This window comes from Oncorhynchus keta, chromosome 14 (genome assembly GCF_023373465.1).
Source record: "Oncorhynchus keta strain PuntledgeMale-10-30-2019 chromosome 14, Oket_V2, whole genome shotgun sequence".
Taxonomy (NCBI): domain Eukaryota; kingdom Metazoa; phylum Chordata; class Actinopteri; order Salmoniformes; family Salmonidae; genus Oncorhynchus; species Oncorhynchus keta.
This window is the reverse complement of record NC_068434.1, coordinates 53,266,988-53,293,544: the sequence shown is the minus strand read 5'-3', so window position 1 is coordinate 53,293,544 and position 26,557 is coordinate 53,266,988. Positions and strand designations below refer to the sequence as shown.

Sequence of the window (26,557 nt, the reverse complement as noted above, 5' to 3'; positions counted from 1 at the left end):
GCTTCATATGGGCGTCACGACCGACCGGCGATGTCGGCCACATGAGCATGCTGAGTCTGACAGCACAGTGGGTCGGTGAGAATTTCGTACTGAGGAAAGCCGTATTGCATGCTCAAGAATGTGCTGGTTCTCATACCACTGCTGCCATTTCAATGACATTTGAGAACATGCTTGAAACTTGGAAACATGAACACACTCCTAGCGCCATTCGAACAAACTGTCTCAGAGAAATAAGCTAATCAAATGAATCATCTGCAGCAGGCGTGATACCCTCGGTCAAAGCATTGAAACACCTGCTCAAAAAAACTGCCGACACAGACCGTGGGGTTAACTTACAAAAGTACTCGAGGCGATTCGGTGGTATTCTCTCTGAGCCTCTTTACTGTATCGCCACCATGCTCGATGCTAGGTACAAGGACCGCTACTTCGATGCAGACAAAAAACAGGGTTTACGTGAAATGTTACATAGACAGTTGGACAAGATGAAAACGGACACAGTGACAGTGCGCACAAAGGAAGAGGCCACGGACAGACAAAGCTGAAACCACTGCTTGACATGTATGATGAAATCCTGGTTGAGAATGAAACGACTGAACAAATGAACAACGAAACAGCACAGCACGTAAGGGAACGAAACAGGTTTTGATTATGTTTTACTGGTAATGGGAACATACATAAATGCCAACAAAATAACTTTTTGGTCAGCGTGGTGTGTAACCTGTATTTAACTAGGCAAGTCAGTTCAGAACAAATTCTTATTTACAATGACTGCCAAACCCGGGCGACACTGAGCCAGTTGTGCGCCGCCCAATCATGGCCGGATGTGATACAGCCTGGATTCGAACCGTAGTCATGCCTCTTGCACTGAGATGCATCCGTGTGTGTGTGTGTGTTAACTATTTAACTCTACTAGAATGCTTAAAAGGGTGCCACAATTTTAAATATTGGTTATTGGTATCGGTATCGTTTTTTAGGCAAGGAAAATATTGCATATCGGTATCGGCCAACAATGTAATATCGGTGTATCCCTAATCTTAGTGTATTGTTAATTCTCATTTGCAGTAAAGTCAACAAATAACATTGGAATGCTTTCTTAAATTTTTTTTTAGCTGTGAGTTAGGTTCACATTAACCACTTTTTATTTTACACACAGAGACTGATCATGTAGATCATATTCTTTGTTGTTTAATTAGTTAAAACCTGCATTTCCCCCTAGCAGGGATTTTTTTTGCATGTTTCAGTGCAAAGAAAAGTGTCACCTTTTTGGGCCCTCACACGTTTGCCTCTTTCCTTCATAAATACACACACACAAATACACACACACTTCATTTGAATTACAACCTGTCACCCTCTCTGACCTTCTCCCAGTCTATGCCCTCTCCCACTTACTCTGCTCCCTCTGCTGGTCTCCTTGCCCCCAACCCCCACAAAAAAACTCCCAAAAACATACTTCTTCAGGGATGCCTATAATTTATAGCCTATGGTCCATGATTTACTCTGTCCAAACCACCCTTCTGTTCCTTCCCAGTATCCCTATGTGTCCCTGCAACCCACACCCTTACCTTAAGCCGGGTCCGTATCCTATTCCCATCCCTACCCCCTAAACCTAAACCTCTTACCGTATCCTCGACCCAACCCCTCCATCCTTTTTTATCTGTGCTGTTCAATCCGTTCCTTTAATTTAAATTGCATTTCAATTGATACACTTGATTTTATGTAGGCCTACTTTTGATGTAAGATGTCCTTGAGAGCCCTGAATGGTGTCTGCCAAATAAGATATATTATTATGTATTAAACATTTGAAGTGTCATCTGCTGTCTGGGAAACTATTCTTGTGACAAATGATCTGTCTAACATATTCCCCTTATCTGTTGTGTTTAGTTAGTGGCGACATTAGCCGTCCCCAGCTCTACAGTACTCTGCAAACTCCACTTTTGCCACTTAGGCCTATATAGACTTTCATTTTTTTTGACAAACTATCTAAAGTGAGAACTCCTTGACACTCACTCTATCATAGGAAGAGATGGGGCTAGTGAAAAGGTAATTCACCAGAGAGCTCTCCCTTTCTCATCTCCCTCCTTCCCTCACTCATCCCTGTATAGGAGTTGTTCCTCTCCCCTGAGCTGTTTATTCATTTAACAGAGTAGAGCTTAGAGCTCAGAGGCTCTTATTTTAACCAGAGAGGGGTCATTAATAAGAGAGATGGGTCCACCTCACACACACACACACACACACACACACACACACACACACACACACACACACACACACACACACACACACACACACACACACACACACACACACACACACACACACACACACTGTCAAATACACAGTGTCCTCAGGAGTCCATCACATCATTGGATTACTCACAGAAAAACTGCACTACGGGTTCAATAATAATCTTGACACTGTATATTAAGGACAGGTGTGGTTTTAACATCCAATGGCAATGTCTGCAAGGGGAACTAGCTTGCCGGGATGTGTCGATTTCAACACGGTTAACACCCCTGATACACATTAACCCATAATAAGTTGTTCCTATATTTGCAACTGACTGATTGTAACTTAATTCCCGTTACAATCCCACTGTATTTATCTTTGGTGGAGACACTCTAGTGTGTTCAATGACTGAAGAGCGTTTGGGGAAAAGGTTGCATATTCATATCCATGTATTGATACCATTAATGATGCCAATCAAGCTAACAAGCAAGCTATCAATCCATCAATCAAATATAAGGTGGGGAGGACATAGGCAGGGCTGGCTCGAAGTCAAGCAGGGCTGGACTCCTGATAAGTGGGCTTTGTAGAAGTGTTAACTCTGTTTAAGTGTACTACAGGTTTCCATTCCATCCTTCATCAGTAGTCACAGTGGAGAATACCTGTACCTCTGTAGCAGCTAGCAAAGCTTGCTCATATGTATTCATGAGGGGACCACCACCAGATACAGAGCCAGGAATTTGTGGAGCTAAGGGAGCTAACTCTATCCATCTCTCTCTCCTCAACTTTCTGTCAGCTGATTTTATAGCACTCAATCGCATCAAGAATTTGTTTGTTTTAATTAACTGTATCTTAATGTGTATATTGTCTATATTTACGTGTACCTATACTTGCCTGTTTGTGCTTGTTTTTTTATTGAGCAGGGCAAGTTAAATAAGGGTAAAATACAAGTTATAAAAGAGACTTCTTAGAAGGTAAATCAACGTTCTTATACCTTAATAAAATTAAGGTAAATAAACACACACACGCACACAAACAGAGTGAGAGATGAGGAGATGGCTGCTGTGTTACGAGCTCCGGCCCAATTTTGCTATTTTGTGGGTATATCTTTTTGCACGAAATGTGACTCATTTCAGGAAACTAGTCGTGCATCACTACTTCACCAGAGAGCCATTTGAACGTGAACTTTTTTTTAGCAAAATGCCTTTTTTTGGCGGAAATGCCTTCTGGAACATATAAACTTTCATGTGCCTTAATAATAAAAGTATATTGCATCTCTAAATACGAATAAAATAGTTAAATTTCGAGCCTAGTTGATTTAGCCACAGAAATAGACAAGTACCTTCCCGCTAGCTATGATTGGCTGAGATATCGGATTGGTCTGCCATGTAGCCCGCTTCTGTCTATAATATGAGCTGGTAGATAGTAGTGTAGATAGTCCTTTATAACGCATCTTTTTTGAAAGATATCACTTTGTAGAACTGCAAAAGTGTTGCTCTCCACTTTCTGGAGGACTCCGTTTTGAAATCAGTGGAATTAAGAGTATGATAGCCAAGGAGATGGAGAATATTTTGGCGTTTGATTGCAAATATGCAGGAGTCGGAAAAAGGAACACCTGTCTCTGGATTATATCTTCAAGCTAAGGGGAACCATGGCATCCGTGACAAAAAGGGAGAAGTGTCCATCCATGTGTATGGTAAGATAGTCTAGCGAGCTACATTTTCAGATAATAAACATTTAAACTAGTCAGAAAGTAGTTTTCATTTCAAATTAAAGCGTACCATAGATCCATTTGCATGGCTAGTTATGGCCTACTATTAGCTAGCTAACATTGAACCTGGTTGCTTAGCTACCTGCAGATTCATGCGGGGTAGTAAGGTTATGAGCTGGGATTGTGGTTCATTGTTTAGCTAGCTAGCTACATGTCTAAACAAAAGACTCCACTATGCAAGTAAACATTTCAATAGAATGTTCATGATGTCCCTGCAACAACTGTCGATAGACTTAGCTGGTAAATTCGCTCTGGCTATGTACTTCGATTTCAGAGAACTCTCGTCTGAGTGTGCTAGAGCGCAGAATAACTGATGAATTTACAAAATCTCAAAACCGTTGAATATGGCCAGTGTCAGTAAACATTGGCAAAAAAAACGTAATTACATTTTGCCAGCAGTCACCAACGCTCTGGATAACATAAAAACAGTCTAACCAGCTCTGCTAGGGCGAGTAAAACGGTCAGAGTTAGCTGTTCTCTCGTATGGAAGGAACTAGCCAGTTAGTTTGGGTGTTTGACTGCTGTTGTGAGGTCAGAACACTCGGATCAACCAGAGTGTCCAGAGTGCGCTCTGAATGCTCCGAGAGCGAAAGGCTCTGAATTTACAAATGAACAATCTGACATCTAATCAAATGGCTACCCAGACTATTTGCATTGCCCCCCTTACAAACCAGACAATTTTCACCCCCCATGTTACTCTCTGTTATTATCTATGCATAGTCACTTTAATAACTCTACCTACATATTACCTCAATTACCTCAACTAACCGGTGCCGGTACCCCCTGTATATAGCCTCCCTATTGTTATTTTACTGCCGCTCTTTAACTACAGTGCTGTGAAAAAGTATTTGCCCCTTCCTGATTTCTTGTTTTTTTTTGCTCATTTGTCACACTTAAATGTTTCAGATCATCAAACAAATTTAAATATTACACAAAGATAACACAAGTAAACACAAAATGCAGTTTTTAAGTGATGATTTTATTTATTAAGGGAAAAAAGCTATCAGAATGGAAGGCAGTGGGGGTTTATTCGATTGCCTACGAATTCTCAGAAGGCAGCCCTCAGAAGGCAGTAATCACAGTACTGATGTTCAGAAGTTATTTTCGGTCATAAGAGACAGTAGCAACAACATTATGTACAAAATAAGTTAAAAAATAAGTTCCAAACAACGCAAAGAAACAAAGAAATAAACAAACATTTTTAGGAACCCGTAAAACGTCAATCTTCTTCTCCGGCGCCATCTTTACATCACATACTCGGCGGAAATTAAATATGAGTTAGAAAAAGGCAAAGAAGAATATAACATTTCTGAACTTAGGCAGAAATATGATCTTTCACTTTTGAAGAGAGCCAACAACTACATGTTAAACTCACAGCCCTTTAAAAAATCCACGTAAGGATACAAATGCTTTAATTAGAAACAACAATGCTATTTATGACAATTTTAAAAGCTTCTATGAAAATCGATATAAATCAGAATTAAACAGTTGGACTGATCTTACAGCCTTCTTAGCTATCACCAGACAAAAAAAATAGAACAAATTAATATTGTAACACTTAAAACATTTGCGCAAAGAAAAGCACCAAGTATGGACAGCTTTCCCATAAAATTGTATTGAACATTCGAGACAAAGTAGCACCCCATATTTACACAGGACAACATACATCACTCAATGCAGTACTTCCTGGTTCTATGTATTTGTATATTTTAGGGATCCCCATTATTATTAAAAGCAGTAGCTACTCTTCCTGGTATCAAACATACATTACATATAAAACAAAATATAAAACAGTACATCATATAATATTATTACACATCAACAACACAAAATCTTTAATACCACCATACAACAATGCATACGTATGCATTCGTCTACCTTTGTGAGTGTCTCTTCACAGTCCCCATTGTTCCATAACGTGTATTTTTACCTGTTTTTAAAAAATCTGATGCGGAATAGAGTCCCATGTAGTCATGGCTCTATGTAGCACTGTGCACCTCCCTTAGTCTGTTCTGGACTTGAGGACTGTGAAGAGACCTCTGCTGAAGAGGTCGACCGATTATGATTTAGAGGTCGACCGATTATAAATCGGTATCGATACCGATATCGATTATTGGAGGACCAAAAAAAGCCTATACCGATCAATGACTACTTTACGCACCAATCATTTTAGCGAAGCTTCGTTGATGGACTGTATTTCTGCCCAATGACCACTGATCTTCTTGAAAGCTAGCTGTGTAGATAGCCAATGTGCTCTTGTAGAATACTGGTTGAGGGGTAGAGATGATGTAGTTAATTATTCCTTGCCCACGAACATTCGACCACCCATCAGAGTTGATTGCAATACAGGCTTCTTTCTCTATGATTTGCTTGACCTTCACTTGAACTCTGTTGAACTCTGCATCCAGCAAATGAGTAGATAAAGCATGTCTGGTTGGAGGGGTGTATGCTGGGCGAAGAACATTCAGAAATGTCTTCCAATACACATTGCCTGTGAGCATCAGAGGTGAAACAGTTCCATACAGAGCTCGAGCAAGACATTCATCAGCATTTCTCTGACTACGTTCCTCCATTGAGTAAAAAAAAACTTCTAATTCCAGGAGGACCATGAGCTGTTGCTATCGATAAGGTGACTGATTCATAATGTTTTACCTTGAATAGAAGTACAGGGACTTTTGTTAGAGGTTGCTGGTTGTGAGCGCTGAGTGAACTTTATGCACTTGACCAGATGATTCTGCATCTTTGTTGCATTCTTCACATATGATTTGGCACAGTATTTGAAAATGTACACAGCTTTTCCTTATACATTAGCTGCAGTGAAATGTCTCCACACATCAGATAGTGCCCGTGGCATTTTCCTGTAAAGATTAGGGGGGGGGGGATGTAAAAAAAAACAAATACAATTCCATGTACAGATAAATAGTTAAGTAGTTAGATGAAATAACTCCTTTGTAAGATACATGTTTTAAAATTAAACATGTGAATTTACACTCAGTTAGCAGGCTCAAGCAAGCTAAATGGTACATGGTATCAAAAACTAACTAGCAGAAATTGTTAACAAGTTAGAAATGCTTTAAAACACACTTTGCTGTAGGCTACTATTTACTAGTTAACAAAAATAATGTATGTCATATAAAATATATTCCCCCCACCCAGTATTGTCATCAAAACTTACCTGAAAGCATGTAGTCCTTGGCTTAGACAGTGTAGTAGTGTGGGCTCAATAGCATCTCATTGGTGTGCAAGATCTTGAGAATCAGCTGTACATGTGATGGAAGAGTGCACTGTGCATGCAGAGGGTTTCAATTCCATTGAATTGGGGACAGGTAACCAAAATATGCCACAAGACCTAGAATTGCCTTGTGTATCCAACAAGCTAACTTTTTTTTATGAATTTAAGCAAAATTCCAGGGCTTAACTGGAATTTCTGGCAAAATTCCAGAAACTTACCAGAAAGTTTCCCACCCTTTGCAACCCTAGTTAAGAACACTATAACAATATGGAAGAAAATTAAACGGATTCTAAAAGAATCAATATCACTCCCTAAAAACACAACCCTATTGGTCAACATAGAAAACTAAAGGCATACAAAACGTAAATTACTTGGTAATAGGAAATACATGTACTTCCATGACAGAATTAAAAAGCAATTTTGGACTGACCAATTTAGATATTTTCAAATACATGCAACTATGCAAATATGTGAAGTTTTATAACATGATATTTCGATTTGAAATCTTGAAGAAATCCTACTTGAGTCAGAAAATGATATGCATATGATAGGTAAAATATACAAAACCTTGCAGAGAGCCTATCCAACTGACTACCTCTTGGAAAACAATATAAACTATTGGAACCATGACTTAATAAGGATCAAACCCTTTTTTGCCATTTTCACCTAAAATGACACCCAAATCATATTCTTGATACCATTTGAATGGAAAAACTTTGAAGTTTGTAGAAATGTGAAAGGAATGTAGGAGAATATAACACATTAGATCAAGTAAAAGATGATACAAAGAAAAAGAAAAAGAAAATAAAAATGTTGTAGGATCATCTTTGAAATGCAAGAGAAAGGTCATAATGAATTATTCCAACCCAGGTGAAATTGACTTTGGCCACTAGATGGGAGCACTGTATGTGCAACATTTTAGAGTGATCCAGTGATGTATTGCTTATCTATTCAAAATGTTGTATCAATACTGCCCAAATATGCCTAATTGGTTTATTCATACATTTTCAAGTTCATAATTGTGCACTCTACTCGAACAATAGCATGGCATTCTTTCACTCTAATAGCTCATGTAAATTGGACAGTGCAGTTAGATTAAGAAGAATTTAAGCTTTCTGCCCATATCAAATATTTTTTTGGTTTCTTACTACCTCATGCTAATCACATTAGCCTATGTTAGCTCAACAGTCCCGCGGACGGGACACCGATCCTGAAGAAGTTTTAAAAATAACTGATATTGGCACAAGATGGAAGGAATCTTGGAATATAATAACTAATGAAATTACAAGTAACAAAAATATACTCTTAATCCAGTATAACCTAATGTACAGAATGTATTATAAAATAAACAAAATTCACAAATTCTACAGCACGACAACAGGAGTCATGTCTTAAGTGTAAAAACAATGACTCAATAATCCATGACTTCTGCCAATACTGTAAAGTCCAGAAGTTATGGAAGGAGTTAGAAAGTTGTCTTTTAGAAGTATTACAGTGGAAGTGTACTTTTAATCCATCAGTCTGCATATTTAAAGTCATGGGATATGGGGGGGGGCAGTGAGATACCCAGTGGGTTGGTGATACCCTTTTGTCAATTATCTTGAGAAAACATACTTTAAAAACTGGAAATCAACCAATCCTCCATCATTAAGACAATGAAAAAAACATATCCTTTATTATCTAAAACTTGAGAGTGTTGGAGACGGAGAGAACCAAAATTGTGAAATTTGAGTACATGTGGCGGAGAGTAGTGCAGGCACTGGAAATAGGGGTTAGAACAGGTGGGTCTGGGCAGGAGTGATGTTGACGTTTGCGTGAGTATGAATGTTGTATTTTGTATGTGTATGTTTTGTTTTAAAAATATATATAAGTAAAATATTTGTTTTTAATTATAAGCTCTTACATTGGCCACGGACAGCATGGTCATACAGTCATCCGGAACAGCTGGTGCTCTCACGCATGGTTCAGTGTTTCTTGCCTCAAAGTAAGCATAGAAGACATTTAGCTTGCTTGGTAGGCTTACGTCACTGGGCAGCTCATGGCTCGGTTTTCCTTTATAATCTGTGATGGTTTGCAAGCCATGTCACATCCGACAAGCATCAGAGCCGGTGTATTAGGATTCGATCATAGTCCTGTATTGATGCTTTGCCTGTTTGATGGTAAGTCGGAGGGACAGCTCTAGCCTTTAACTCAGTGTGGATGTTGCCTGTAATCTACTGCTTCTGGTTGGGATATGTAAGTATGTATGGTCACTGTGTGGACGATGTCGTTTATGAACTTATTAATGAAGCTGGTGAAGGTGTTGTAAACTCCTCAATGCCATCGGATGAGTCCCGGAACATTTTCCAGTCTGTGCTAGCGAATCAGTCCTCTAGCTTAGCATCCGCTTTATCAGACCACTTCTGTTACTTTCTGTCTGTTGTTTTTGTGAGCAGGAATCAAGATAGTTATGGTAAGATATGCCAAATGGGTGAGCTTTGTATGCGTTTCTGTATGTGGAGTAAAGGTGATTGAGTTCTTCCTCACTCTTTAGTTGCACAGGAGACATGTTGGTAGAAATGAGGTAAAACGGATTTCAGTTAAAATCACCGACCACTAGGAGCACCACCTCTTATGGACCTATACAGCTTGTTGTGCAAGGTCTTATTGCCAGCATAGGTTTGTGGTGGTAAATAGACAGAAAAATATAGATAAACTCTCTTGGTAAATAGTATGGTCTACAGCTTATTCTAACTCAAGTGAGCAGAACCTCCTTAATATTAGCAATCGCACACCAGCTGTTGCTAACAAATACACACACCACCACCCTTGAGCTTCCCCAATGCTGAAATTCTGTTCTGCCGATGCATAGAAAACCAGCCAAGTTCTGAAAAACATAAGATAAAACAGTTCTTCAGGTCCCGTTGATAAGATCGTCTTGAACGTCGCTAGTTCAGTTTGTTCTCCAGTGATTATACACTGAACAAAAATATAAACGCAACATATGAAGTGTTGGTCCCATATTTCATGAGCTGAAATAAAAGATCCCAGACATTTTAGACGCGCAAAAAAACGTATTTCTCTCAAATTTTGTGCATAAACTAATTTACATCCCTGTTAGTGAGAATTTCTCCTTTACCAATATAAATCAATTCACCTGACAGGTGTGGCATATAAAAAGCTGATTAAACAGCATAAACATGCCTCCTGGGTGGCGCAGTGGTCTAAGGCACTGGGGCTTGGTTGGATTGTGTTTCGGAGGACGCATGGCTTTCGACCATCGTCTCTCCCGAGCCCGTACGAGAGTTGTAACGATGAGACAAGATAGTAACTATTAACAATTGGATGCCATGAAATTGGGGAGAAAAAGGGGGTAAAACATTTCAATTTTAAAAACCAGCATAATCATAATTGCTGGGTAGAATAAAAGTGGGGTGTTTATTGCTGTATACATACAGTAGGTGGGTTGCAGAACTTGCAGAACTTACTCTGAAACATACAAGCTGTGTTTCCATTGTCAACTTCTGTCTGCAATTGCATTAATAAAGGTTTAATTGATTTACTTAAAGAAGATATTGTCTGACTGCTGATTTCACCAATATGCCAATGATTGACAAGGAACAAGGAACCTACCCCGACAAAATCCTGAGGCCTATTGTGAGGCCCATTTTTTAAGGTATTTGTGACCAACAGATGTATATCTGTATTCCCAGTCACGTGAAATCCATAGATTAGGGCCTAATTTATTTATTTAATTTGACTGATTTCCTCATATGAACTGTAACTCAGTAAAATCTTTGAAATTGTTGCATGTTGGATTTATATTTTGTTCAGTATACATTTGCCAATAGAACAGAGGGTAGAGGTGGATTATTTACTTGTCGCCATAGTTTCACAGGGTACCAGCCCGTCGGCCTCTATATTACCGTCTCTTTCTCTTCCGAGTGTCAGGGATTAGGGCCTGGTCCGGGGTGTCCTGTGCTGCCGACTAATTGAAGTAGAAATCTTCAGAGTGGATGAACTGCCTGCTACCGGACACCCCAACTCTTTGACTGGAAGGAGAGCGAGTGTGCAAATTTGTTTGAGTGAATTGTTTGTCGTAGAAAGTTAAATTTAACAGGCTAGAGTCTATTATGTTTAATAAAAAAGGATTGGGTGTATTTACAGATATTTTCAGTCTCCTCGCATATTGTACTGGAACCGATCCTGCTGCCCAACAATGGAAGCACATCACCCGCCGTAGGCCAAATAAAGGGAAGTGGCCTGTGATGAGTTCTTTGGCGTTGGGCAGACCGCATCACCCTCTGGAGAGCCTTGCGGTTGCCGGTGGTGCAATTGCGTGACCAGGCAGTAATACAGCCCGACAGGATGCTCTCAATTGTGCATCTGTAAAAGTTGGTGAGGGTTTTAGGTGACAAGCCAAATTAATTTAGCATCCTGAGTTTGAAGAGGCTCTGTTACGTTTTCTTCACCACACTGTCTGTGTGGGTGGTCCATTTCAGTTTGTCAGTGATGTGTACGCCAAGGAACTTGAAGCTTCTCCACTGCAGTCCTGTCAATGTAGATATGGGGGGTGCACCCTCTGCTGTTTTCTTCAGTCCATGATCATCTCCTTTGTTTTGTTGACAGCATTACATTGGTATTCCTCTTGTCCAGATGAGATAGAGCAGTGTGCAGAGTGATGGCGATTGCATCGTCTGTGGATCTATTGGGGCGGTAAGCAAATTTAAGTAGGTCTGGGTTGCAGGTAAGGTAGAGGTGATATGATCCTTGACTAGTCTCTCAAAGCACTTCATGATGACAGAGGTGAGTGCTACTGGGCGATTTGTCATTTAGTTCAGTTACCTTTGTCTTCTTACTTAGAATGACGGCCTACCCCGGCCAAACCCAGACGACGCTAGGCTAATTGTGCGCCGCCCTATGGGACTCCCAATCACGGTCGGATTTGATACAGCCTGTTTTTGAACCAGGGACTGTAGCGACACCTATTGCACTGAGATGCAGTGACTTAGACCGCTGCATCCATGTGTGTATGTTAACTATTTAACTGTACTAAACTCAGCAACAAAAAAAGAAACGTCCCTTTTTCAGGACCCTGTCTTTCAAGGATCATTTGTAAAAATCAAATAACTTCACAGATCTTAATTGTAAAGGGTTTAAACACGTTTGCCATACTTGTTCAATGAACCATAAACAATTAATGAAAATGTACCTGTGGAGTGGTCGAAAAGACACTAACAGCTTACAGATGGTAGGCAATTAAGGTCACAGTTATGAAAACTTAGGACACTAAAGAGGCCTTTCTACTAACTCTGAAAAACACCAAAAGAAAGATGCCCAGGGTCCCTGCTCATGTGTGTGAACATGCCTTAGGCATGCTGCAAGGAGGCATGAGAACTGCAGAAGTGGCCAGGGAAATAAATTGCAATGCCCATACTGTGAGACGCCTAAGACAGCACTACAGGGAGACAGGACGGACAGCTGATCATCCACACAGTGGCAAACCATGTGTAACAACACCTGCACAGGATCGGTACATCCGAACATCACACCTGCGGGACAGGTACAGGATGGCAACAACAACTGCCGAGTTACACCAGGAACGCACAATCCCTCCATCAGTGCTCAGACCGTCCACAATAGACTGAGAGAGGCTGGACTGAGGGCTTGTAGGCCTGTTGTAAGGCAGGTCCTCACCAGACATCACCGGCAACAACGTCGCCTATGGGCACAAACCCACCGTCGATGGACCAGACAAGACAATCAAAAGTTGCTCTTCACTGACAAGCCGCGTTTCTGTCTCACCAGGGGTGATGGTAGGATTCGCGTTTATTGTCGAAGGAATGAGCGTTACACTGAGGCCTGTACTCTGGAGAGGGATCGATTTGGAGGTGGAGGGTCCGACATGGTCTGGGGCAGTGTGTCACAGCATCATCAGACTGAGATGGTTGTCATTGCAGGCAATCGCAATGCTATGAGTTACAGGGAAGACATCCTCCTCCCTCATGTGGTACCCTTCCTATAGGCTCATCCTGACATGACCCTCCAGCATGACAATGCCACCAGCAATAGTGCTCATTCTGTGCGTGATTTCCTGCAAGACAGGAATGTCAGTGTTCTGCAATGGCCAGCGAAGAGACCAGATCTCAATCCCATTGAGCACGTTGGAGACCTGTTGGGTCAGAGGGTGAGGGCTAGGGCCATTCCCCCCAGAAATGTCCGGGAACTTGCAGGTGCCTTGGTGAAAGTGTGGGGTAACATCTCACAGCAAGAACAGGCAAATCTGATGCAGCCCATGATCAAATAAAATAAAATAAAAATGCATTGGTCTCATACACATGGTTAGCAGATATTAATGCGAGTGTAGCGAAATGCTTGTGCTTCTAGTTTCCGACCGCAGTAACATCTAACAAGTAATCTAACAATTTCACATCAACTACCTTATACACACAAGTGTAAAGGAGTGATTAAGAATATGTACATATGAATATATGGATAAGAGATGGCCGAATGGCATAGGCAAGATGCAGTAGATGGTGTAGAGTACAGTATATACATATGAGATGAATAATGTAGGGTATGTAAACATTATATAAAGTGCAATTGTTTAAAAGTGACTAGTGATACATTTATTACATCCAATCCTTAATTATTAAAGTGGCTAGAGATTGAGTCTGTATGTTGGCAGCAGCCACTCAATGTTAGTGATGTCTGATGGCCTTGAGATATAAGCTGTTTTTTAGTCTCTCAGTCCCAGCTTTGATGCACCTGTACCGACCTCACCTTTTGGATGATAGGCAGTGGCTCAGGTGGTTGTTGTCCTTGATGATCTTTTTGGCCTTCCTGTGACATCGGGTGATGTAGGTGTCCTGGAGGGCAGGTAGTTTGCCCCGTGTGATGCATTGTGCAAACCTCACTACCCTCTGGAGGCCCTTACGGTTGTGGGTGGAGCAGTTGCCGTACCAGGCGGTGATACAGCACGACAGGATGCTCTCGATTGTGCATATCTAAAAGTTTGTGTTTTTGGTGACAAGACACATTTCTTCAGCCTCCTGAGGTTGAAGGGGCGCTGTTGCGCCTTCTTCACCACGCTGTCTGTGTGGGTGGACCATTTCAGTTTGTCCGTGATGTATATGCCGAGGAACTTAAAACTTTCCACCTTCTCCACTACTGTCCCGTCAATGTGGATAGGGGGGTGCTCCCTTTGCTGTTTCCTGAAGTCCACGATCACCTTTGTTTTGCTGACGTTGAGTGTGAGGTTATTTTCCTGACACCACACGACTGCACACTTGAAATTTTCCGGATAGACTGACTTTCATGTCAGTCAGTAATGATGGATTGTCTTTTCTCTTTGCTTATTTGAGCTGTTTTTTTTTCCATAATATGGACTTAGTATTTTACCAAATATGGCTCTCTTCTGTATACCACCCCTACCTTGTCACAACATAACTGATTATCTCAAACACATTTAGATGGAAAGAAATGAATTAAATAAACTTTTAACAAGGCACACCTGTTAATTGAAATGCATTCCAGGTGACTACCTCATGAAGCTGGTTGAGAGAATGCCAAGTGTCCAAAGCTGTCATCAAGGCAAAGGGTGGCTACTTGAAGTATATCAAATATAAAATAGATTTTGATGTTATACACTCTTTTGGTTACTACATGATTCCATATGTGTTATTTCATAGTTTTGATGTCTTCACTATTATTCTACATGTAGAAAATAGTAAAAATAAAGAAAAACCCTGGAATAACTAGGTGTGTCCAAACTTTTGACTGGTACTGTATCTACAATCAAAACCCATGTGTGTGTATAGTGTGTATGTTATTGTGTGTATGTATGTGTCTGTGCCTATGTTTGTGTTCCTTCACAGACCCCACAGTTCCATAAGGTGTATTTGTATCTGTTTTTTAAATCTTGCATTAATTACTTAATTTGGAATAGAGTTCCATGTAGTCATGTCTCTATGTAGTACTGTGCTCCTCCCATAGTCTGTTCTGTTCTGGACCTCTTGTGGCATGTCATGTGGGGTATGCATGGGTGTCCGAGCTCTGCGCCAGTAGTACAAACAGACAGCTCGGTTCGTTCAACATGTCAATACCTCTCACAAATACAAGCAGTGATGAAGTCAATCTCTCCTTCACTTTGAGCCAGGAGAGATTGACACGCATATTATCAATGTTAGCTCTCTGTGTACATCCAAGGGCCAGCCATGCTGCCCTTTTCTGAGCCAATTGCAATTTTCCTGAGTCCCGTTGTGTGGCACCTGACCACACGACTGAACAGTGGTTTAGGTGCGACAAAACTAGGGCCTGTTGGAACTGCCTTGTTGATAGTGCTGTTAAGAATTCAGAGCAGTGATTTATTATGGAGAGACTTCAACACATCTTAGCTACTGTTGTATCAATATGTTTTGACCATGACAGTTTACAATCCAGGGTTACTCCAAGCTGTTTAGCCAACTCAACTCAATTTCCACGTTATTCATTACAAGATTTAGGTTTAGGATTTAGTGAATGATTGGTCCCAAATACAATGCTATTAGTTTTAGAAATATTTAGGACTAACTTATTACATGCTAACCACTCTGAAACGAACTGCAGCTGTCTCCTGACCCCTCCTCCATTGTCTCCTGACCCCTCCTGTCTCAGCTTCCAGTATGTATGCTGCAGTAGTTTGTGTCTGGGGGCTAGGGTCAGTTTGTTATATCTGGAGTACTTCTCCTGTCCTATTCGGTGTCCTGTGTGAATTTAAGTGTGATCTCTATCTCTCTTTCTTGCTCTCTCTCGGAGGACCTGGGCCCTGGGACCATGCCTCAGGACTACCTGACATGATGACTCCTTGCTGTCCCCAGTCCACCTGGCCGTGCTGCTGCTCCAGTTTCAACTGTTCTGCCTTATTATTATTGGACCATGCTGGTCGTTTATGAACATTTGAACATCTTGGCCATGTTTTGTTATAATCTCCACCCGTGTATTTTTATTTAACCTTTATTTATTTAACAGGGAAAACATATAGAGTCCTCGATCTCTTATACAAATGTGACCTCTATTTACAATGTAAATATACACAGTATTACAAAAATTACAGTCACAGGAGGCGCAAATAAAACATCACAAATCACTCAGAACATTTCTCCACAAATAAGTCCCCAATCAATACTTTACATTTCCAGAACTGCACCAGAACATCAAGATTAAATGTATTTAGAATTTTGTTCCAGCAATAGAGTGCATTAAAACTAAAAACAGATTTACCTAGCTTTGTGGAGACCCTAGGAACCTCGATAGTTAACCAGTTCACAGGATTGGTTAAATCAGTTGTCTATACTTCAAAAGCAAAGATAAGATGGAAGTTTATGAAGAAGGGCCTTGTAAACAAAAAGTGAGTCATGTAGAGATCTACGGGTCTTTAGCAAAATCCAGCCAACCTTTTGACACAGTGATGAGTATCAAAACTGTCATCTGTAACAATCTCTTTACCTGACTCGCTTTTCAAAGATGTCTAGAAATGTACATGTTTTGTGCTCCTGTAGAAAGCAATCACTCCCCTATTGCTGACTACAAAGAATTTACAACTGGGCTAATAACTCACTAACTAGGAAAGGAAATGAACAAAATGTGCACATGTGGATACATGCAGCTCTCGCTTTGATCTCAAAATAAGCTGCATCTATTGACCGGTAATGCTGTAAACACATTCCAGTTCAAAGTAAATGGCACAGATCAATACAGTACCAGTCAAAAGTTTGGAAACACCTACTCATGCAAAGGTTTTTCTTTATTTTTACTGTTTTCTACATTGTAGATAATAGTGAAGACATCAAAACTATGAAATAACACATATGGAATCATATCATAACTACAAATGTGTGAAACTAATTTTATATTTGAGATTCTTCAAAGTAGTCACCCTTTGCCTTGATGACAGCTTTACACACTCTTGGTATTCTCTCAAACAACTTCACCTGGAATGCTTTATCAACAGTTTTGAAGGAGTTCCCACATATGCTGAGCAGGTTGGCAGATTGTGAACAGAGAATGTGAAATATTCCTCGATATTAAAAATTACGCAAGCCGCTAATAATAGCAACAATGCAAGCCTATCGACACACTTTCATACTCATGCATTACTGCTGTAATGCTTGTTATAGCGTTGAGTGGAAATAAGAAGAATGCGCAATAGATTGGCTTATAAAAGTGTTGACAGAGCTGAGTAAGAACTTAAACAGCAGCTCTTTGCTGTATACGTTGACAGTCTCTCTCTAGTCATGATTTTAAACTTTTTTAAATCTCACAGTATTATCTTTGTTGTAGCTTTCATTTATGCCTGATACGTTACTGCAGACATGGTAATGTGAGCCATCCGATTGGCCAGCGGTAGACCTATAGTGCACTTAATTTGCTCTCTCGGTCCGCCGGCAAGGCAGAGTTGGTATCTTCAGACACATGAAATGGTTCAAAATGGCATTCTCTTAACCAACTTCACTTGAAATGTTTTTTTCAACGGTTTTGAAGAATTTCCCAGATATGCTGAGCACTTGTTGGCTGCTTTTCCTTCACTCTGCGGTCCAACTCATCCCAAACCGTCTCAATCAGCTTACAGGGAACATTGTCCATGACCGCCAGAGAACTGCCTGTCTGTCTCTGACAAATTACACTGGTGATCAACCTGAGACACGATATGTGATATGGGAAAACAGTGAAACACCCAGAGTATGACCTGAACATACTGAAGCAATATTAACTCTCACACAGGTACCAGAGTGGTTTGGTGTAAAAACATTTCTGGGGCCCATAGTTTATAAGATATCCCTGATCTTGTAATCTAACCAGGTAAAAATATGGACCTTATACGCTATGACATGCTTAATCTGTTGTAAAAAGGTTTAATATGGGCTATGATGGGACCAGATTTTTTCTAATCAGGTCACATGGTTTTAAAACAAATCCTGGAAAAACTCCTGGCCTTTGGGAGGATGAAAAAACTCTGTCAAACTGCAGCAACCTTGTACTTGTTAATATTAATTATATTTTAAAGAAGGAATAGGGGAGTTTCCTACACACAGACACAGAGAAAGCAACATGATTGGACAATACATCTCACAGGGCTGAGTTTGCTTTATGCAGGATAGGCATCGTGTCGTCCTGCCCTATGCAACAATAGGCCTAATAAAAAATGTGCTCACAGTCTATGCAAACTATCCAGTTAATAATTTTGGATTGAAAATGTCTAGGTAGCCTAGTCAGCCCAAGTTTGAATATAAACCAAATTTAATCCCATTCACATTCTCACAAACAAATGGTCTAAAAATACACAATATTACAGCTTAATTTACACTGGCCAGAGGGACAAGGCGCATAGTAGGCTGATCAACTGTTTGTAGGTTACAGTCGACCAGACTGAAAAATAGTCTTGTTTCCATGCAATAAAGCATATCAGATCGCTAATGTTTAGGTGTGGGTTGCTACATTTATGTAAGAGTTTTTGCTTGTGTCAGTCGGGAGAAAAAAACACTTGAATTGGATGTTGTTTTTAACCGCAAAGCTCAGACCAACATGGCAGTGTTGGCATTGTTAATAAAATATTTTCTTTATAATAACAAAATAAACATGTATCTAACCCCCATATTACACACTCACACACTGAAATCATAATATAATATTATGGGTGTACACATTGTACAATCAATCAGTGAGAGAGATTCTCCAATATCACATTTATTGGTATATATCCGCTGTACACATAAATCATGGCAAAATGGTTCCTGTTTCAGTAATGTCTTTCATCATGTTTGCGTGGGTCAAACAAAAACAAAAAAGGTGTTTATGTTCACTTTTTTATGGAAAGGTGTCTATGTTCACTTTCAGTTGTTGTCCAACAGTAATGTATCTTCTCTCCCATTACTATTATAGCTGTAAGTTGTTTGGTTGTGTGCCAGAATGTTTAGGGTGAAATATGACTTTGTCATAGAACTTTACATTATAACATTACTGTAGGACAGCCAGAGGCAGAGACAGCTCTTTCTGCTGCACTTACAGAGGAGAGTTTGACATGACCCTCACAGCTGAGCATGGGTACAATCAAACAACACAGATAATAGAGGCACACACACACACACGCACAGCTGAGCGTGGTTACAGTTACAGCATCATTAGATAAGAAGTACCAAAGCTGGCTGTGGTTCAGAGCAGGATCACACACACATATATGCACACGCACACACATACAGCACACTCCAGATATAGGAGTTAAGTACAGTCAAGTCCTGAGAAGTGCAGTGCATTGTGACTGTCGTGAATTCATGTAAATATCCTGAGAAATAAAGAAAAATGTAATTGCTTTGGGCGTGGGCGTGCGTGGACTGAATCTCATTATCAAAACCATTGTGGGTTAATTAAATCATTGATGCAGTTGCGTAACGGAAACATAGTCACCGGCAGAGTTGGTGTGTCCTGTGTGTGTGGGGGGGACGGGCTGGCATTCAAATTTCTTCACTCAGTCTACACTAGTCTTAACCGTGCTTATAGGTGAACAATAGTAGGGCTAAATACCACAACGGACCCTTCTACTCTGTGTAATTAAGAGTGCTTCATCACAGACTGTGGCTGAACCTGATTCAGAGGGGTTGGGTTAAATGCAGAAGACGCATTCAGTTGTACAACTGACTAGGTATCCCTCTTTCCCTTTCCTTTGGGGGATGAATAGCCTGGTTCCATTCCCATTTATCGATATTTTACCCCAAGGCCCCGACCCTTCTCTTGCCTAACCCTATCCCTTCTGCTCTCCCCTAGTCTTTCAATTCACATCTCATGCCCGGTGAGGCGACATGAGGAGAGAAGGAAGGAGACTAGGAATAGGATGTGAATGTGAAAGGTCAAGTAATTTACCAATATGAATATCAAATCAAATCAAAATCAAATGTATTTATATAGCCCTTCGTACATCAGCTGATATCTCAAAGTGCTGTACAGAAACCCAGCCTAAAACCCCAAACAGCAAACAATGCAGGTGTAAAAGCAAACAACACAGTGGATACAAGAGTTGTGCTGATGCCTGTACCATACCATTATATCTCAATCCCAACCAATATAACCACAGAACTATTTACTTTACAGAGCATTAGCACTATAATCCTGGTTGGTATAGATTGGCACATTCGTTTTTGGTGTCCTCACTGACCAGTAGTGGATATATGTTTGATAGACATTCTTGGATGAAGACGACACTTTCTAACCATAGATATTATCCTTCTCATAAACCCTCACCCCTAACCCTACATAACAACAAATAGCTCATATAATTACATTGCTATATATATATTGCTATATATATTGCTATGTACTGGTGTCACAGGAAGTTAGTGGCAGCTTAATTGGGGAGGATGGGCTCGTGGTAATGGCTGGAGCAGAATAAGTAGAGTGGTATCAAACACATGGTTTCTATATGTTCGATGCCATTCCATAAATGCCGTTTCAGACACTATTATGAGCCATCCTCATCCTCAGCAGCCTCCACTGACTGGTGTGTTACGGAATAACTTATGACAGTCACTAATATCTACAATAGAACAGGTAGCCTGCTTATCGAGATGAAACATGACAAGCGATAACAAAATGCGTTCCACCAATTTGGAACACATTCTCAGTATAATATTATGGTAGGCTACATTTTGAATGATCTTGGCCATCATTGCTGCATTGCATGTCAAAGGCATGGCGATGCTTTGCTTGTCGAGTCAGATTTGTAATATAAGTCTCTGATAAATAACAATCCCTTTACATTGTAAATTAAATCCAGAAGAATGAATGATGTTTAAATTATGTTTACTAACTGCTTTACTCATCTCATATGTATATAGTGTATTCTATTGTATTGTAATTTAGTCAATGCCCCTCCGACATTGCTCGATCTAATATAACTATACTTCTTAATACCATTTTTTTACTTACTAGATTAGTGTGTATTGTTGTGAACTGTTAGATACTACTGCACTGTTGGAGCTAGGAACACAAACATTTCGCTACACCTGCAATAACATCTGCTAAATATGTGTATGTGACTAATACAATTTGATTTGATTTGGACAGATGAATACCAAATAGCTTAGTCAATCAAAGCCAGTCTCATTCATGTGATTGTAGGCTATTACACAAACTTACCCCATTGTTATTGTAGGTAAACCAAATCAGCAGATGAGCAGATGGAAAATGTTCTCTGGCCAAATTCTGGACGTTGTTTCTGTTGGTTTGGCGCGGTGATTGCCCTCTATAATAGGCGTGTTTCTGCCTCTTCACCGTAGCTCGTCCGAAATAAATTCCAAGGCAAATACTGCATTGTCACATTCACAACAGTGTGAAACTACACATAGCAGAACAGATGTTAATTCACTCGAGATTAATGCACATTGCCAGTACCTAAACTACTGTGTTGAAGCGGCGTCCGGAAGAGCCATGGAGAGTTCGATAGAGAGAAATGTGTCCGTCAGACAATTGTCGGGTATATGAAAACAGGAGAGATGTTATTTCGTTGTTTTCGCTGTTTGATCTCCAAACGCCCCCTGACAAGTCCAGTCGATCGGTAAAGCACAGAACCCACTGTCCACCCCATGAGCTTTCTCCTCTCCTCTACGCCCTCTGGTCCCTGCTCTCTCGACCGGACACCTCCTCAGTCCTTAGCAATGTATGTTGCCATAGACGAAGAGACAAAGCAGGATGGACTGAGCACAAAATCGGTCGTTTCCAGCAGGTGGCGTTTATTCGTTTATTTCTCTCACCAAGCGAGGAGTTTTTGTTCGGAGGTCAATAGGATAATTTATTTATTTTGTATTTATTTAACCTTTATTTGTTTAACTATGCAAGTCAGCTATGAACAAATTCGTATTTACAATGATGGCCTACAAAAGGCAGGGTTGCCATTAAAAATACAATTAAAAATATAGGACAAAACACACATCATGACAAGAGAGACCCCACAACACTACATAAAGAGAGACCTAAAACAACAACATAGTATGGCAGCAACACGTGAAAACACAGCATGGTAGCAGCACAACATGACAACAAGATGGAAGCAACACAAAATGGCAGCAGTACAACATGGTAGCAGCACAAAACTTGGTACAAACATTATTGAGCACAGACAATAGCACAAAGGGCAAGAAGGTAGAGACAACAATACATCACACAAAGCAGCCACAACTGTCAGTAAGAGTGTCCATGATTGAGTCTTTGAATTAAGAGATTGAGATCAAACAGTCCAGTTTAATAAAAAAAAATCAGCTCATTCCAGTCGCTGACTGCAGCGAACTGAAAAGCAGAGTGACCCAGGGGTGTGTACTTTGGGGACCTTTAACAAAATGTGACTGGCAGAATGGGTGTTGTATGTGGAGGATGAGGGCTGCAGTAGATGGTTCAATATCACAAAACAGTACCATTTGGACCAGTTTTATTTCAGAATTTGTATTCCTTTTATGTTGTACTATAAAAGGGAAATATTAGACTTGTAGACTTCGAGTTAGATAATTATAAACAGCAATATGGTGTCCACCCTGTTACAGACATGCACTTAACTGTCTTTAATGACTTTCATTGGACTAATTTTTAATAATATTTACATTTTCATAAAGCTATTGTGTCCCCTTGTCAACCATGTCCATTTGTTCTGATCAAATTATAAATAAATAACAGATTGTGTATACATTGTGGGTTTTATACAGAACTTCATCTAATTTGCACCTTATCTTTCTAAATTGAGACAGGTATTAATTATATTTTATCCAAGATTATAATTGTCTGGTGTTGGCCGTGTCTTACTCTTTAATAAACATTATATATAATAATAATATATGCCATTTAGCAGACGCTTTTATCCAAAGCGACTTACAGTCATGTGTGCATACATTCTACGTATGGGTGGTCCCGGGGATCGGATCTTGATATTTGACAATGTAACTGAATTCATTTGAAAAAGATGCCAAGATAACAGGGTGGACCAAGGTATAACAGAGTGAACAGTTATAAATGGGACAGAACATAAATTAAACCCTGAATACTGAACACTGACTAGACATCTACATAGTAATACATGTAGTAACAACACTGGAACTGCTATTTAGTTTCATATTCATTGTGAAAAACAACAACACAAAAATACATTGCTTGTACAAAACCATTGGAATTAGCATTAAAACACATTCCTGTGCCTCTCTTCCTCTCCCCCTCTCTCGCTCCCCCTCTTTTACCCCAATGCTCTTCCACATACTTCCAGGTGGATTCTTCCATCTGCACAGAGTGTTTATTAACAGCCTGTGGCTCTGGCATCAGACAAATTATCTGTCCATCAGAGTACCAACAAATATCTTCCTTTGGACTTGGCCAGAAGAATTTGTTGATGCCATTCCGGTGCATGCACTTCACCTTAATGTGATGTTCCTCTACATCCATGATGATGCCAGGGTATCCTTCATGGTCATAATTGACAACACACCACTCCCCTACGTGATTAAGTTCAATGGTGCCAGGTCGCCATGTGGTGTCAGCCCTGTCATGAGATGCAGAGGGCTGGTTAGATGCTGCAGGGTCACCCAGAGTTGCCTCTTTGAGCTGAAAACAAGGACAGTCCAACATGCCACTATCCTTCTTGCACAGACAAGTAATGTCCCTGTATTTTATCTGGCCTGGTTAGACACTGATAACCTGATGAAACTTTATTGTTCCTTTAATGGCATCTAAGGCAGGCATCTGAGGTGAGAAGAGATAGCATATGATAAGATATAAAGAGTAACAAACACCTTACACATTTCGATACTCAACCGGCTACTGTACAATAAAAATGTATGTATGTGTGTATGGGGAGGAAGGAGGGTACACCTCTGCTCTTGCCTCAACATCACTCTCAGTAATGAAGAACATCTCCACAGAGGAGACCATTTAGGACATTGTACAGGGCCTGTGCATCTGGGATATCCTTTCCATGGTGCACTGCTCTATCTGCAGATCTCTTGAGGCTCCAACACCATCGTGTGCCGCCTTGCAGTGGCTGGACCAAAATAAATTCCAGTTGACCTCTTGAAAGCCTTGTTTGTGTGGTTCTGTGGCAAGTAGGTAGAAGTTCCCTTATTGCTTGTATTGTGTAGCCAGTCCGTCACTAAAGAAATGAAGCCTGCAGTCTTCAGGGTACTTCTGCTTCAACATAGGAATAACGGGAACAAGGTGGGCCAAAATGGCGGGTGAATCGTGTCTGCGTGGTGGTGAAATGGAGCAAAAAGCAATTGACGGTTGGTCTGCAGCAGTGTAGAGCACTGCAGTGTGGAGAGTGGCTTGCTGGTGAGATCCTCCAAAATGCACGGACTGGATCTCTTGACTGTATTTGCATGAATAGTTTTCGCTGACGTCAATGTGTGGCATGCATTCATTGTTCTTCAGACTCTCACTAAGCTCCCTACAGGCCCTGTATTGCCACTTGATATTAAAGATGTACTGCCTAAATTTGGCGAGTCTATCTTGAAACTGACTGACCAGTTCAGATTCTGTTATTGTGACCTCCCTCTTCACGGTTATCATGGAGCACTTCTCTTCATCTTTTTGTATCTTCTCCCAAGCTCCATTGTGTCAGAGGAACTTGTACATTCCCAGGAGGTTTCAGACGTTTCACGTATTCTAACCTTGAAGGCCCAGGCTGATTTTTAGGAGTTGAGGGAGGTGTTTGGGACTGCAGCAATGCACTATCCTTGGCCCTGGCTCTGAGTATCCTTTTGAATCATCAAATCAAATCAAATGTATTTATAAAGCCCTTCTTACATCAGCTGATATCTCAAAGTGCTGTACAGAAACCCAGCCTAAAACCCCAAACAGCAAGCAATGCAGGTGTAGAAGCATGGTGGCTAGGAAAAACTCCCTAGAAAGGAATCTCTCCATTGCTTCCTTTCTGCACGCTACACTCTGTCACTGAGTTCAGCTATTGTCTTCTTCTTCCCTATCTCTTTATCTTTCCTCCATTTCTCCTCTATTTCTCTAGATTTCTCTCCTTCTTTCTGAGTCAGCATTACGTCGTTCTCTGTATTGCCGCTGTCTTTCTGCTGCACTAAGATGTGCAATTCCTTCACAAAAACCTGATTCAATTGATATTTATTATTAAAATACTATACATGCTATAAACACTGTAATTATGTCTTACAATTTATGAATAAAAACACATATTTTACTACAAAATATCCATTTGTCCACCCTGTTGAGAGCATGTCCACCCACAATAACAGGGTGGACATTTTGAGTTCAAATTAGCAACAAGGCTCCAAGTGATCGTGATGAAGCTAGGATAATGGCTGCCACAGGGTGGACATGTTATGCTTTCCCACATCACATCACCAACATATAATGATGAAAATGTAATAGTATGAAATCTAGATACTCACCAGGTTCACCACAGTTGTTTTCCCGCTAAGGAAGTGACATACTTTCCTATTTGTGATGTCATTGTAGAAAATATATATTTTCTGAAAGTGCCACAATGTAATAGGGTGGACAACGACTTTGAGAATGGACAGAAAATAGTCAATATTCTTAGAAAAAGTGCAGAATTTAACATAAAAAGACTATACATAAGATAACATTTAATGAAGAAAATTAGGAAATAGTTTTTTTAATGTTATTTTATTCCTAATTATTCTCGTTCGAGTTGATTGAGCAGCACTTGGAACATTGAAAAATTGCCTCCTTCCACTGAAATAAAATAGTCTAAAATCTTTTTTTTTTTTACTTTGAAGTCTATGTCATTATGCTTTTATTATCATGAAGGCATACACACATAAGGATCCTTTTGAAATCCAATGTATATTTTTTTTTATAGAATTTTGAATGATTTACCTTGAGGACCAAAAATAATAATTTTAGTGATTTTGACCCAGGTATCTCAGATAGGGGGAGTGAGGCCTAAGAGGGTTTTATAAAGAAGCATCAACCAGTGGGTCTTGCGACGGGTATACAGAGATGACCAGTTTACAGAGTAGTATAGAGTGCAGTGATGTGTCCTATAAGGAGCATTGGAGGCAATTCTGATGGCCGAATGGTAAAGAACATCTAGCTGCTTGAGAGCACCTTTACCTGCCGGTCAATAAATTACGTCTCCGTAGTCTAGCATGGGTAGGATGACTATCTGAATCAGGGTTAGTTTGGCAGCTGGGGTGAAAGAGGAGTAATTACGATAGAAGAAACAAAGTATAGATTTAATCTTAGCCTGCAGCTTTGATATGTGCTGACAGAAGGACAGTGTACCATCTAGCCATACTCCCAAGTACTTGTATGAGGTGACTACCTCAAGCTATAAAACCCTTAAAGGTAGTTATCAC

General features: G+C 40.2%; 1 protein-coding gene across 1 annotated transcript in view; it reads right to left on the bottom strand.

Annotated features, from left to right (window-relative positions):
- The window catches only part of homer1b (homer scaffold protein 1b), a 96,318-nt gene extending 74,424 nt beyond the window's left edge, over positions 1-21,894 (bottom strand). Inside the window, exon 1 of the mRNA XM_035786475.2 lies at positions 21,372-21,894. Coding sequence (XP_035642368.1) covers positions 21,372-21,376 — 5 coding nt within the window. The 5' untranslated portion in view covers positions 21,377-21,894. The remainder of the gene's footprint in view (positions 1-21,371) is intronic.
- Between the last annotated feature and the right edge of the window lie 4,663 nt (positions 21,895-26,557).